At 43.4% G+C, this 13,768-nt stretch overlaps 1 protein-coding gene across 1 annotated transcript in view; it reads right to left on the bottom strand.

Annotated features, from left to right (window-relative positions):
* The window catches only part of LOC126267782 (endothelin-converting enzyme-like 1), a 340,693-nt gene that overhangs the window by 54,751 nt on the left and 272,174 nt on the right, over positions 1 to 13,768 (bottom strand). Inside the window, exon 10 of the mRNA XM_049973087.1 lies at positions 5,785 to 5,962. Coding sequence (XP_049829044.1) covers positions 5,785 to 5,962 — 178 coding nt within the window. The remainder of the gene's footprint in view (positions 1 to 5,784; positions 5,963 to 13,768) is intronic.

The following is a 13,768-nucleotide window of genomic DNA, read 5'->3' as shown; positions in this document are numbered from 1 at the left end:
AAAGAAAAATCAAGACACGTTCACAGGATTTGTCGACCTGAAAAAAGCGTTAGGCAATGTCAAATGATGCAAGATGTTCGAAATTCTGAGAAAAATGAGGCTAATATTTAGGGAGAGACGGGTGATACACAATATGTAAAATATCCCAGAGGGAATAAGAAGACTGGACAACCAAGAACGAAGTGCTCCGATTAAAAAGGAAGTAAAAGAGGGATGTAGTGTTTCGTCCCTACTGTTCAATCCGTACATGGAAGAAGCAATAATGGAATAAAAGAAAAGTTTAGGAGTGAAATTAAAATTCAAGGTGAAAGTATATCAATGATACTATTCGCTGATGACATTGCTGTCCTGAGTGGAAGTGAAGAAGAATTACATGATCTGCTGAATGAAATGAATACTCTAATGAGTACAAAATATGGAGTGAGAGTAAATCGACGAAAGACGAAAGTGATGAGGAGCAGCAGAAATGAGAACAACGAGAAACTTAACACCAGGATTGATGGTCCTGTAGTTGATGAAGTATAGGAGTTCTACTATCTAGGCATCAAAAGAAACAGTGGCGGACGGACAAGGGGGACATCAAAAGAAAACTAGCTCTAGCAAGCAGGGCATTCCTGGCTAAGAGAAGTCTACTAGTATCAAACACAGGCCTTAATTTGTGGAAGAAATTTCTGAGAATACATGTTTGGAGCACAGCACTGTACGGCAGTGAAATATGGACTGTGGGAAAACCAGAACAGAAGTGAATCGAAGCATTTGAGACGTGCTGTGGATGAATGTTGGAAATTAGGTGGACTGATAAGTGAGGTATGAGGAGAGGACAGGAATATGTAGAAAACACTGACAAGAAGAAGGGACAGGATGATAGGGTATCAGCTGAGAAATCAATTAATAACTTCCATGGTACTAGAGGGAAATGTAGAGGGTAAAAACAGTAGAGGAAGACAGAGATTGGAATACATCCAGCAAATAATTGAAGACGTAGGTTACAAGTGCTAGTCTGGGATGAAGACGTTCGCACAGGAGAGGAATTACTGGCAGACCGCATCAAACCTGTCAGAAGACTGATGACTCAAAAGGGGGAGGGGAAGAAATATCATCCTATGCTGGTAAGTCTGATGGGAGGCACTTCAGCTACGCTCGGAGGTCGCTCAGAGTTTGAATTCTGTAGCTAGGTGGACAGATGCCTGACCTCATCCACTGAACAACCCTCTGCACAGTTGCTGCCTGCCGGCTCCAGCTGACAGACAGTATATCGACACACCAACCACATAGCGGCCACTATGAAAATCCCTGAAGCACTTACATAAAAGTGTGCCTGTCAACATATACACTCCGTACGTGTCTGAATAATAAGTGAAACTCTGGGAAGGCCGGCCGCGGTGGTCTCTCGGTTCTAGGCGCGCAGTCCGGAAGTTCGCGACTGCTGCGGTCGCAGGTTCGAATCCTGCCTCGGGCATGGATGTGTGTGATGTCCTTAGGTTAGTTAGGTTTAAGTAGTTCTAAGTTCTAGGGGACTGATGACCACAGCTGTTAAGTCCCATAGTGCTCAGAGTCATTTGAACCATTTTGAAACTCTGGGAAGGGGTCCTGAGGTTTTCACTAACGTAATGTTTATACTGCTTACTTCCTTTTTTGGTTGCATTGTGGAATAGTTGTGTCACAATAAGTTTTATAAAAAGTAGCTGTAATAACATATTTGTGGTCCAAATAGACATGTTTTATACAAACAAAATTATTTATATTTCTTTAAGTTGTTATTAAATGCAAATCCCATAATTAAATGCATTTTATTTTGTAATTAGGAAATACAGTTCATATTAATTAGCTTCCCACCACGTCACTTAACTAAAATGAATTTCTGCACATTCCAGTAAAAGTCAAAATATTTCATTTCCCCAATTAAGGTCCAACTGTGTGTGAGTATTCTATATATAATATGGAAGATATTCAATGACCAAGGTTTTAAGTGAAACTCTGGGAAGGCCGGCCGCGGTGGTCTCTCGGTTCTAGGCGCGCAGTCCGGAAGCTCGCGACTGCTGCGGTCGCAGGTTCGAATCCTGCCTCGGGCATGGATGTGTGTGATGTCCTTAGGTTAGTTAGGTTTAAGTAGTTCTAAGTTCTAGGGGACTGATGACCACAGCTGTTAAGTCCCATAGTGCTCAGAGTCATTTGAACCATTTTGAAACTCTGGGAAGGGGTCCTGAGGTTTTCACTAACGTAATGTTTATACTGCTTACTTCCTTTTTTGGTTGCATTGTGGAATAGTTGTGTCACAATAAGTTTTATAAAAAGTAGCTGTAATAACATATTTGTGGTCCAAATAGACATGTTTTATACAAACAAAATTATTTATATTTCTTTAAGTTGTTATTAAATGCAAATCCCATAATTAAATGCATTTTATTTTGTAATTAGGAAATACAGTTCATATTAATTAGCTTCCCACCACGTCACTTAACTAAAATGAATTTCTGCACATTCCAGTAAAAGTCAAAATATTTCATTTCCCCAATTAAGGTCCAACTGTGTGTGAGTATTCTATATATAATATGGAAGATATTCAATGACCAAGGTTTTAAGTGAAACTCTGGGAAGGCCGGCCGCGGTGGTCTCTCGGTTCTAGGCGCGCAGTCCGGAAGCTCGCGACTGCTGCGGTCGCAGGTTCGAATCCTGCCTCGGGCATGGATGTGTGTGATGTCCTTAGGTTAGTTAGGTTTAAGTAGTTCTAAGTTCTAGGGGACTGATGACCACAGCTGTTAAGTCCCATAGTGCTCAGAGTCATTTGAACCATTTTGAAACTCTGGGAAGGGGTCCTGAGGTTTTCACTAACGTAATGTTTATACTGCTTACTTCCTTTTTTGGTTGCATTGTGGAATAGTTGTGTCACAATAAGTTTTATAAAAAGTAGCTGTAATAACATATTTGTGGTCCAAATAGACATGTTTTATACAAACAAAATTATTTATATTTCTTTAAGTTGTTATTAAATGCAAATCCCATAATTAAATGCATTTTATTTTGTAATTAGGAAATACAGTTCATATTAATTAGCTTCCCACCACGTCACTTAACTAAAATGAATTTCTGCACATTCCAGTAAAAGTCAAAATATTTCATTTCCCCAATGAAGGTCCAACTGTGTGTGAGTATTCTATATATAATATGGAAGATATTCAATGACCAAGGTTTTAACACTGATATATCCCTATATTTTACACATCAAAACATCATGTGGGGAAGAGAAGCTTTTCCTTCACAATGGCATGTGTCTGAGAGTAACGTCTGGAAGCTTTTAAGATGTTGAGGATCGAGAGTGTACAGCTTGAGACGAAAACCACTACCCATTACTCAGTGCCCACCTGAATTTCTGCACGTAACCGACGGTTCCGGACGCATCAACAACGCCACGAGGAGAAGTGGCACCTGATACAAACTTCATATTCAGGTTGAATAAAATTCAGTGTTTGTTAGATGACGATCAGTCTGGTTTTAGCACAGATTAAGGCATCCGTCAGACAATCTTAACATTACACTTAATCATAGAAATTAGACTTAAGAAAAATTAAGGCATTTTCATGGGCTTTGTCGTTCTAGAAAATGTGATCGATAAAGGAAAACGGTGAAAGACGTTTATAATCCTCTAATAAATAGATATAAATTTTGGGGGAAGGAGGGACATAACCAACATAACCGAAATCGAAGGAGAGAAATGAGAATTGGCGAACATGAGAAAAGTGTTTGGAGGGACCCACTGTTTTCGAACAAACAATGGCGGAAATAAAATAAATGGTCAGGTGTGGGGCTGCAGTAGAGGCTGAAAGGATATCAAGAATAATGTTTTCTGATGATTTTGCCATCCCCGTTGAAGTGACGAAGAAGTAAGGGAGATGTTAAAGGAAATCACTTGTCTAATGAGCTAAGATTATAAATGATAGTAAATGAAAGGAAGGCGAAACTAATGATAAGTAGCAACAATCAGGTTAGTAATAAACTTGACACAAAAACTGGGGACAACGAAAAAGAAAGAAAGAAATATGGTACCCTGGAAGAAAAATAAAGTGCAACAGATGAAGCAAGGAAAATATAAGAAGCAGATTATGTCAGGCAAGGAAGCAGTCCTCTCCAAAAATAAGTCTACTACTATACAAAAACACTCCTTATCTTGAAAAAGAAATTTCTGCGAATGTACATGTGGAAACAAGCATTGTACGGAAGTGTAATAAGAAGAATGGGAAAGCCGGAGTAGAAGAAGACCAAAGCGTTTCGGATGTAGAGTTAGAGTGATGGTGAAATTTCAGTGAGGACTTTCTGCCCGGAATCGGCGAGGAAACGACCGACAGGGTAATGGAGCATGTTTTAAGACATCAGGGAGTAACTTCCATGGTACTAAGAGCCTCAAGAGGGCAAACATTTTAGGGTAGGACAGAGAAGGGAATATATCTCAAACTAAATGAGCACGTTGTATGTAAGTGCTGTTCAGATATGAAGTTGGTACTGACCAGAAATCTAAACGTTTTACATAACAATGGGCTGTGGGGTTCTTCCATTTGGCATGTCGGTCAGATTTAAATTTTCCCTGATGACCCAAGATCACTCAATGTGGATGCTGTGACTGTGCCTATGGAAAGCAGGTGGCCTAATTCCTTTCCACTGTTGTCAAATTTGTGCTCCGTTGTCGACCGGCAATGAGAGTTAACTGCCTGTGGAACCCATCTGTACCTGCCACTCTTATGTTACTTCAGGGCTCAGGAAATATTACTTGAAATGGCGCAGATAGAGACACTAACCACATTTCTGACTGTTCAGCAGGTGGTTGAGTAGCAGGCACACATACAGACCCTAATCTGCTACATCAAGGTGTCCAATAGGTTTTTGGGGAGCTGGTTCAAAATAGCTCTAAGCACTCTGGGACTTAACATCTGAGGCCATCAGTCCCTTAGACTTAGGACTACTTGAACTTTGCTAACCTAAGGACATCACACACATCCATGTCCGAGGCAGTATTCGAACCTGCGTCAGTAGCAGCAGCGCAGTTCCAAGCTGAAGTGCCTAGAACCGCTCAGCCACAGCGGCCGGCGGGGAGCTGGTGCCGGTAAAAACACTGATCTGGTGTCTGAGCGTATCCAGAGTTTGGGGAATTGTCACAAGTGGAGCTTGAGGGCTTGCAGCAGGTGCTAAAGGAACTGGCGCCAGTAGAGTCGCACACCTGATGTGGCAGGTACCCATCAGGTGTTTGAGAAACGGGTCGCATTCATGCTAGCCTATTGTTTGAGGTTGTCCAGTAGGTGTCTGGGAAACTGGTGCGGGTAGAGACAATGACTTGGTGCTTTAAGGGTCCAGAAAGTGTTTGGGGAACTGACGAAGGCAGAGACACTCACCAGGTACCTCAAAAAGCAGTGTTTGGTGAAACGGCGCTGCTACAGACTGTAATTTGGTTGTTGAGAGTATCGGGCAAATTTCTGGTAAAGTGGCGCATGTGAGACATTAACCTGGTGTTTGACTGTGCAGCAGTTATCTGGGAGACTGGTGCCAAGTAGAGATTCTGACCTGATGGTTGACGGTGTCCAGCACATGTTCAGAGAACTGGCACAAAATAGAGACACTGACTTGATGCTTTGCGAAGTCTAGGTGGTGTTCAGAGGACTGGCACAGGTAGAGACACCGATATGCCGCTTGAGGACTTGAAGATGTCGAGCAGACAGTTGAGTAACTTGTGCTGGTGGAGACAGCGACCTGATACACAGCAGCAGGTAAACAGCAGCTTTCTGAAGGCCCACTGACCTGATTCTTGATGGTGTCGAGCAGCTGCCTGGGGTACTGGCGCAGGTAGAGCGCGGCCACCTCCTGGCTGAAGAGCGCCACGCAGAGCCGGGCGCAGCGCGCCGCGTCGCCGGCCACCGCCTCCAGCTGGTGCAGCGAGTCCCGGCCCAGCAGACCCAGCAGTGCGTTGTGCACCGTCCTGCGGCCAGCCGAATACTCAGACTCCTTCCCATAAATTACACTACCAGCCATTAAAATTGCTACACCAAGAAGATGACGTGCTACAGAAGCGAAACGTAACCGACAGGAAGAAGATGCTGTGATATGCAAATGATTACCTTTTCAGAGCCTTCACACGAGGTTGGCGCCGGTGGCGGCACCTACAACGTGCTGACATGAGGAAAGTTTCCAACCCATTTGTCATACACAAACAGCAGGTGACCGGCGTTGCCAGGTTGTTCTCGCGTTGGTCGAGATCCAATAACTGTTAGCAGAATATGGAATCGGTGGGTTCAGGAGGGTAATACGCAACGCCGTGCTGGATCCCAACGGCCTCGTATCACTAGCAATCGAGATGACAAGCATCTTATTCGCATGGCTGTAACGGATCGTGCAGCCACGTCTCGATCCCTGAGTCAACAGATGGGGACGTTTGCAAGACAACAACGATCTGCACGAACAGTTCGTTGACGTTTGCAGCAGCGTGGACTATCAGCCCGGAGTCGTGGCTGCGATTACCCTTGGTGCTGCATCACAGACAGGAGCGCTTGCCACGGTGTACTCAACTACGAACCTGGGTGCAAGAAGGGCTGTATCTGTACACACCATTCTAGCTCTGTTTGACTCATTGCCCAGGCGTATCAAGGCCGTTATTACGGCCGGAGGTGGTTGTTCTGCGTATTGATTCCTCAGGATCTATGCACCCAAATTGCGTGAAAGTGGAATTACATGTCAGTTCTAGTATATTTGTCCAATGAATACCCGTTTATCTTCAGCATTTCTTCTTGGTGTAGCAATTTAAACGGCCAGTACTGTATGTGCAAACCACAAACACGCACTGCCTCGTGAAATACAAAACGTTAGTCGGCAAGGAAACTGAGTATCACTCACTTTAGATTCAGCGTTTAAGAAACAGATGTATCGAATTAAAAATGATCTAAAAACAACTGCCAATAGCCTTATGCTTGGCAGTAGATGTCAACTAGGTAAACATTCCCAATCGAAAATAACCAGAGTGAGGGGACAGCATTGGCAGTATTGCATGTCAGTCAAACTCGTACGAGATATTTAGGCAGTTGACTTATACCTAGTAGAATGTATCACTTCGTTGATGCTGTCAACGCTACCAGTTCAATGTGGACATTATGGTCTGAAACATGAACTCCACCGATTAAATTTCGGAGGAAGTTCGGAGACATTTTCTGTCAGTTTAGGTATAAGGGACAAGGGATCACCGTGGCCCATTAAAGAATAGTAATGCTATTGTAATTTATTCGTCTCGTCACCCTGAGTATATTTTTTTCTGTGAAAATGCCTTCAGAATAAAACACAGTAGAAACAGTAATAACTAAAATTTACTGAAACATGTCCGCTCGACATTACTGCCGGAAAGTTAACGATGTGAACTGGTTGCAACAGTTAGACGTTTCACGTGCCGGTTGACATTGGACGCGTACAGCTTGGGCACACGTCGCAAATTTTCCACCCTCTCACCTTGTTTCTTCTACAACTGTGTTCCTTACGCAGAATATGTCACACAGTTATAAGTCCGTTGCCAACACTCACTTTCTCCATGCACATTCATCCTCAGACTGACACCACCCGTTCTTCAGGTCGTTCAGTAGTGTCTGCCTAATCTGGGGCAGCTAATCAGAGATCAGGAGAGGGAATACTTTACTATAAGAGGGTGCTCTAGACAGCCAGTGGGAGACGAGTGTATGTATTTCTCTGTCGTTTCATATAATCGACCAAGCACCGAGCGTGTAGTCAAGACGCAGTACATGTCACCCACATGCATATTACAATTTCCGTGTACTGGGCAACTTAGCTAGAATAACTGTCTCCCATAAAACTAACATCTTGTCAGACTTGTCAGATCTCAGCACAGAGCCAATTAGCCATAAATATATCAGTGCAACACAAAACACAGACTAATGCAACGGTCTTTAGATTGGGGATTTCCGTCGCTGCGGGATCATCTTAGCAAAAAGTCATTTTCCAGCTCTTCTATTGCTTTCAGTGAGCACCTACACAATCGGCTAGCCGCGAGGGTTAGCCGAGCGGTCCAAGGCGCTGTAGTCATGGACTGTGCGGCTGGTCCCGGCGGAGGTTCGAGTCCTCCCTCGGTCATGAGTGTGAGTGTATGTCCAGTTTTCAACTGTTAACGAACAACTAACACCGGCAGAAAAACAAATATAAGATAGAAACCACAGTACCGAACGCGAGCTGACAGTGAAGAGTAAATTCGTCGTGAACAAAAAAAAAGTGTGGTGTCGATAGCGGGCGGGGTGCGAAGTCGAAGTTGTTCTAGTGCGGCGCCAATCTCCCAAGCTACTAGCTACAGTAATGCGCGACAGACTTGCCAGTTTCCTGTCTCGTGTCGACAATGCGCGACCGATAGAACAATGTAATGTACGCACTATTCGCTAAACGACTCTCGTCATTTAGTGATGACAGGCTAATCAAAGAATAAGACATTTTTCTAGAGTTACTGGCCAGTTATACATCTAGACGTTACTTACAAAGTTTCAAGAAAGTGCACAACCTAGAGATATTCTACATCCCCTCATGTATCGCTTCAGTACGAACCGTGAAGACAAGATTAGACAGATTACAGTGGGCACAGAAGAATTTAAGCAGTCATTATTCTATGCTCCATACACGAGTGGGATGGCAGTAAACCCTAACAAGCTAACTACCATCTGCCATGTACTTCAACAGTGTCTTGCACAATATTTGGGTAGAGGTAGATTAGATGAAGCAAGTGCGTTACATATCAATAAAATGATAATTTTGCGTATGAATTAGTTAATTTCATGGTCTTGCGATTTATGATTTGTGATATGTACAAAAGTAGCCGATAGCGCCGTAAATACTGGTTTTCCTTGCATAACTTTTCCATTCCTTTCAGCATTATCTATACATCGTTTGATTTTACGTACACATTACAGTGTCACCCTACATCCTACTGCCACTGGAGAGAGCGTTCGTAATGGGTGTCCCAGTATCTGTAGACGATTTCAGGAACATTATTTTTATGGATAGTCTGGTGTTTGGCTTGATAATTTCGCAGAAACCAGAAGCTACAATGATATATGAAATGGACGTCGTCAGGCGATGCCGTGCTCTTGTTATTATGTTTGTGTACACGCATGTATGTATGTATGTGTGTGTGTGTGTATGTGTGTGTGTGTGTGTGTGTGTGTGTGTGTTTAGCTCGACGCTAAATGTTTTTCGGCGCGAAATTATGACTGTGCAAATTTATAGAGGTAACATATTTCACGACACTGTACGTCGGCGAGGAAAGGATTGCCTTTAATCTACAACAAAGACGGAAGATATGTGCCTGATCTGTTGAAAGCCAAATAGTTTAGCCCGTCAAGTGCTGCACTCCACTTCTTAGACTGAGTCTCGTAAAGTGTGTCTGGGATGCCCTCAGTAGGAACATTGACGGAGTAGTGGTAACCTGTTTGCTATTTTTTGCGCTGCGAGCGTATTTCCAAGAAGAATGACATTCTTTTTACTAACAAAACGACATTCTCTCTATGGACAAAGTGATAAATGAGTTTTTATTCCTTTAGAGACAATGACAAAAGACGACGTGTGTTGGACGATAATAAACGTCATGAACGCTTTATTCCCTCTGTCTAAAAGAAAGGTAGAGCAGTATGCAGTATCACACGTTGTATTCGTCAGAATGCTGATAGATGCAGACTTACGCAGCACTACATCAATTTTTAAGTGTCAAACATGTTCTAAGGACAAGACTGCCCTGTTTGGAAATACATTTCTGTTGTATCTCACACGTACACTTAACTTCATTAATTACAGATGTTTTCCTGACGTATCTTTGATTCATAAACTTCGTTTATGAAACTGTTCTCCTGTCAAACTATTTTTTGAGCTGAGTTATTTGTTGGCCTTTTTGATCCGAAAAATCCTTGATCTCCAGTTGTCCGTTACGATCGGTCATCAGCGTTCAGTATGTTGCGTGTGTCGTGTTTGCAAGTAAAACGCCAATTGTTTCCTGATAATCCTGGACGGTACTATTCACCCGTAACGGTTCAGCTATGTAAACGTTAGAACACTGGCATGTGTACAGCAACAGATATCGTCAATTTTAGAATTCATTTCCTTCAGTATCTCTGTGACACTCTCCCACGGATTAAACAAAACTGTGATCCTCCATGCAGCCCACCTCTGTATACGTTCAATTTCCGCTGTTAATCCTATCTGGTATGGGTCCCACACACTTCAGCAATATTCTAGAATATTTATTGTGCCACTGCTCATGTACAACAAACACTACCAGAAACTAATCAGTTTAGGTTGAAGAATAGACAACCATACACCGATGTCGAAAAAGAAAGGGAGCAATTAAGTGAGTTTCAAACAACAAATACAGTGAGTCAAATTTCAATTGATACAGAGCACAAGCTAAGATTGGGAAGCACAAGTAACTAAACTGGACATAGTCTTGGAAGGCCATCTCGGAATTCGGCTTATCCGATTTAGGGAAACCGCAGATAGCACAATCTGGATCACTAGTGACTGATTTTAACCATAATCCCGCCAAGTACGCGCACAGTAACTAATTACTGCGCCATCTTTCTCTGTCATATCAAAACAAAAAGTAAACCTGATCAGTTTCTGAGAACCTCTTTTTCTAGCTTCATCTTACCCTGTAGAGCAATGACTTCATTGTATGTTCATTAAATCAGGCCTCTGGATGTCAAAGTCATTAGTTTTTAGAGTCCCATACATCAATTGGTAAGAACTAAATCCACATAGAATCAGTTTGCTCTCCACTTCTTTGTCTGTCTGACTGTTAAGATCCTGTTTCCTCAGGGATGGGTAGAGGTATTAAAATTCAGATTTATGTCAAATATTATGTGTAAATAATTTAAGACTCTGAATCAATGCAATCGAATGTACGGTCATATATGTCATATATTTTGATGCTCGCAAACTCACTCGTCAAAACGTAGAAAAGAACTGTCTAGCCGGCCGTTGTGGCCGAGCGGTTCTAGGCGCTTCAGTCTGGAACCGCGCGACTACTACGGTCGCAGGTTCGAATCCTGCCTCGGGCAAGGATGTGTGTGATGTCCTTAGGTTAGTTAGGTTTAAGTAGTTCTAAGTGTAGGGGACTGATGACCTCAGATGTTAATTCCCATAGTGCTCAGAGCCATTTGAACTGTCTACATACGTGTCGGTCCTTGTGGTTTAGCGGTAGTTGCGCTTGCGAAGCCGTACAGGTAGGAAGTTGTTTACTTCCGCTCCGTCACAGCGCTACGAGTATTGGAAGTTTTATATTTACTTGAGATGATTTTGTGTTCGCTTAAGTGTGCTCTTGGCAGCGGCGTCGTCCGTTTCTTTTGTTTCCTTGGCGCCCAGCTATACTGCACGTAGAGGTACAGTGGGTTTTCTTTTGCTAAGTCGACCCGTCATGTGCAGCCCAGTTCTCTGGAAATCCACGATTGGTTTGACATCGGATGAAGTACACACTTCGTATGTTGACACCAAAATTTATGTTTCCTTTGTTAAATTTGTAAGTGGAGCCGGCCGGAGTTGCCGAGCGGTTCTAACCGCTTCAGTCTGAAACCGCGCGACCACTACGGTCGCAGGTTCGAATCCTGCCTCGGACATGGATGTGTGTGATGTCCTTAGGTTAGTTAGGTTTAAGTTGTTCTGAGTTCTAGGGGACTGATGACATCATATGTTAAGTACCATAGTGCTCAGAGCCATTTGAACGATTTTTTTTTAAGTGGAAAAATTAGTGCTTAAACATGGTCCCCAGGTTCCTTTCCGTCTCAGAGATTACTCAGTAATTCCTCCTTCTGATAGCTAACGCTGAATGCAGAATTTTCGTGTGTTCAGCCTATCTCCAGAGGCAGATAATGTTTACCTTAAAGACGTTTTGCTGAAGTATGATGAAGCTAAAAATATTGGCCTTGGACGATGGTCCAGCCAAAGCAAACTTCAAAGTTACAGCGGCATCCCGTCTCATTTTGAAGTATGTTATTACCATAAACACGTTACATATAGTGGCCAGGATAGGATCTGCTTTTGTGTAACGAGACCGGTCATTCGCGTACCAATTGTCCGAGAAGGGTTTCTGCTTTGCGATCTTCTCTTGAACAGCGGCGTAAGTTAACAGTGGCGGACCTTGTCCCCAGTGGAACTGGATCAGGGGCTGGACAGTCTTCTGCTAACGACAACCAACGGAAGGATTTGAATTTCGCTGCAGCTAATTTTGTGTCAATACGACCGAAGGGGTGCTGTGGGAAGGTTGAGGGTACTGCTGACGTCTTTCACTCGGCCCTACCCCTGATCCCCTGAACCTCGTGCATCTGTTGATTCTCTCGATGGTAGAGATGGAGTCAGGACTATTGAGCCGAGAGATGAGTTGGGCTTTCCTGGTATTCCTTAATTTTCTGCGGCTGTTTCCCCTGAACCTCTTCTAGGTGGGAACACTTGATGTAGACTCGCTCGCGCCTGTTCCGTTCATTCCACCTGTTGGATCAGAGCACGTCGCTCGTCTTCCCTGTCGGTATAGAACGGCACGTCATAAAAGAAGAAGAGGAAATGCGGTGCCTGGGTGGCTTCTTCGATTCTGTTGTTGATCAAAATGGTTCAAATGGCTCTGAGCACTATGGGACTTAACTTCTGAGGTCATCAGTCCCCTAGAACGTAGGACTACTTTAACCTAAGGACATCACACACATCCATGCCCGAGGCAGAATTCGAACCTGTGACCGCAGCGGTCGCGCGGTTCCTGACTGTAGCGCCTACAACAGCTCGGTCACTCTGGCCGGCTTTTTGTTGATCGACTCGTTATCAACGTAGCACAGGACAGTTAGAGAACTGAAATGTATTTCTCGGATTCGGATATGGAAAGAGCTAATAGATTACCAGACGACTGACTTTAATTAATAAGTTCAGTGGCTTAAGTATTCAACAATGCGGTATAATCCATGCAGTACGCTTTTGCATCACACATCGCTCGCTCAGAAAAATCACACCGTGTTTAAGCTAGATATTTTCATCGCTCTTGTTTGTAATTATAATGCCATGTTAGGTGAAAACGAGAGCATTTTATGCATTTCGTCTAGTCGCCCAAGAAGCGTGTGGTAGTGCTGGAGTTTTGCGGAAATTTATTCCATTCTCTTTAAAAATTAAATAACATTCTAAGCTATATTGTTTCTCTGCATGTGTCTTTTTACGTCTGAACTGCAAGTGTGCACATCATTAGACGTTAGTTTTGGACCAGCTGCTTGGCCAACGCGCCGATAAAGTTTTGTCACGCATTATCGTTCCGTTTATCTGCATATAACACAGCGTAAAACCTACGCCTGATGATGATACTTCGCTGTATTGGGCACAGCTTGTCTTCCGCTCCACCGCTCCACGTGAAACGAAATCTAATGAGATTCAAGAAAACGCGGAAGAATACGTGGTGCAATGTTTACATCAGACTTATTCTTATAATGAACAGCGTATTGTAGTCCCGACGACATTTTCTTATTCTTACAGAAGCTGAAGTCGATAGTAGTTTCATATGATCTGTCTCCCGTGACGCTCGGTCTGCCGCCTAATTGTGTTTCTCCTGTGCAGACAATCCCGATTGAGGGCCGGCAATGTTTGTTCGGATGCGGTGAACGATGCGGCGGCGGAGGATAACTTGCCACACGACCGTCATAAACAAAGAATACAGCATTATCCTGCTGATACAAAGGAAAGATGTAAGCATAAAGGTTCGGCAGGATGCGGCGCTAGCTTCCGTCCC

This window comes from Schistocerca gregaria, chromosome 4 (assembly GCF_023897955.1).
Source record: "Schistocerca gregaria isolate iqSchGreg1 chromosome 4, iqSchGreg1.2, whole genome shotgun sequence".
NCBI classification, from domain to species: domain Eukaryota; kingdom Metazoa; phylum Arthropoda; class Insecta; order Orthoptera; family Acrididae; genus Schistocerca; species Schistocerca gregaria.
This window is presented reverse-complemented; position numbering and strand designations above follow the sequence as displayed.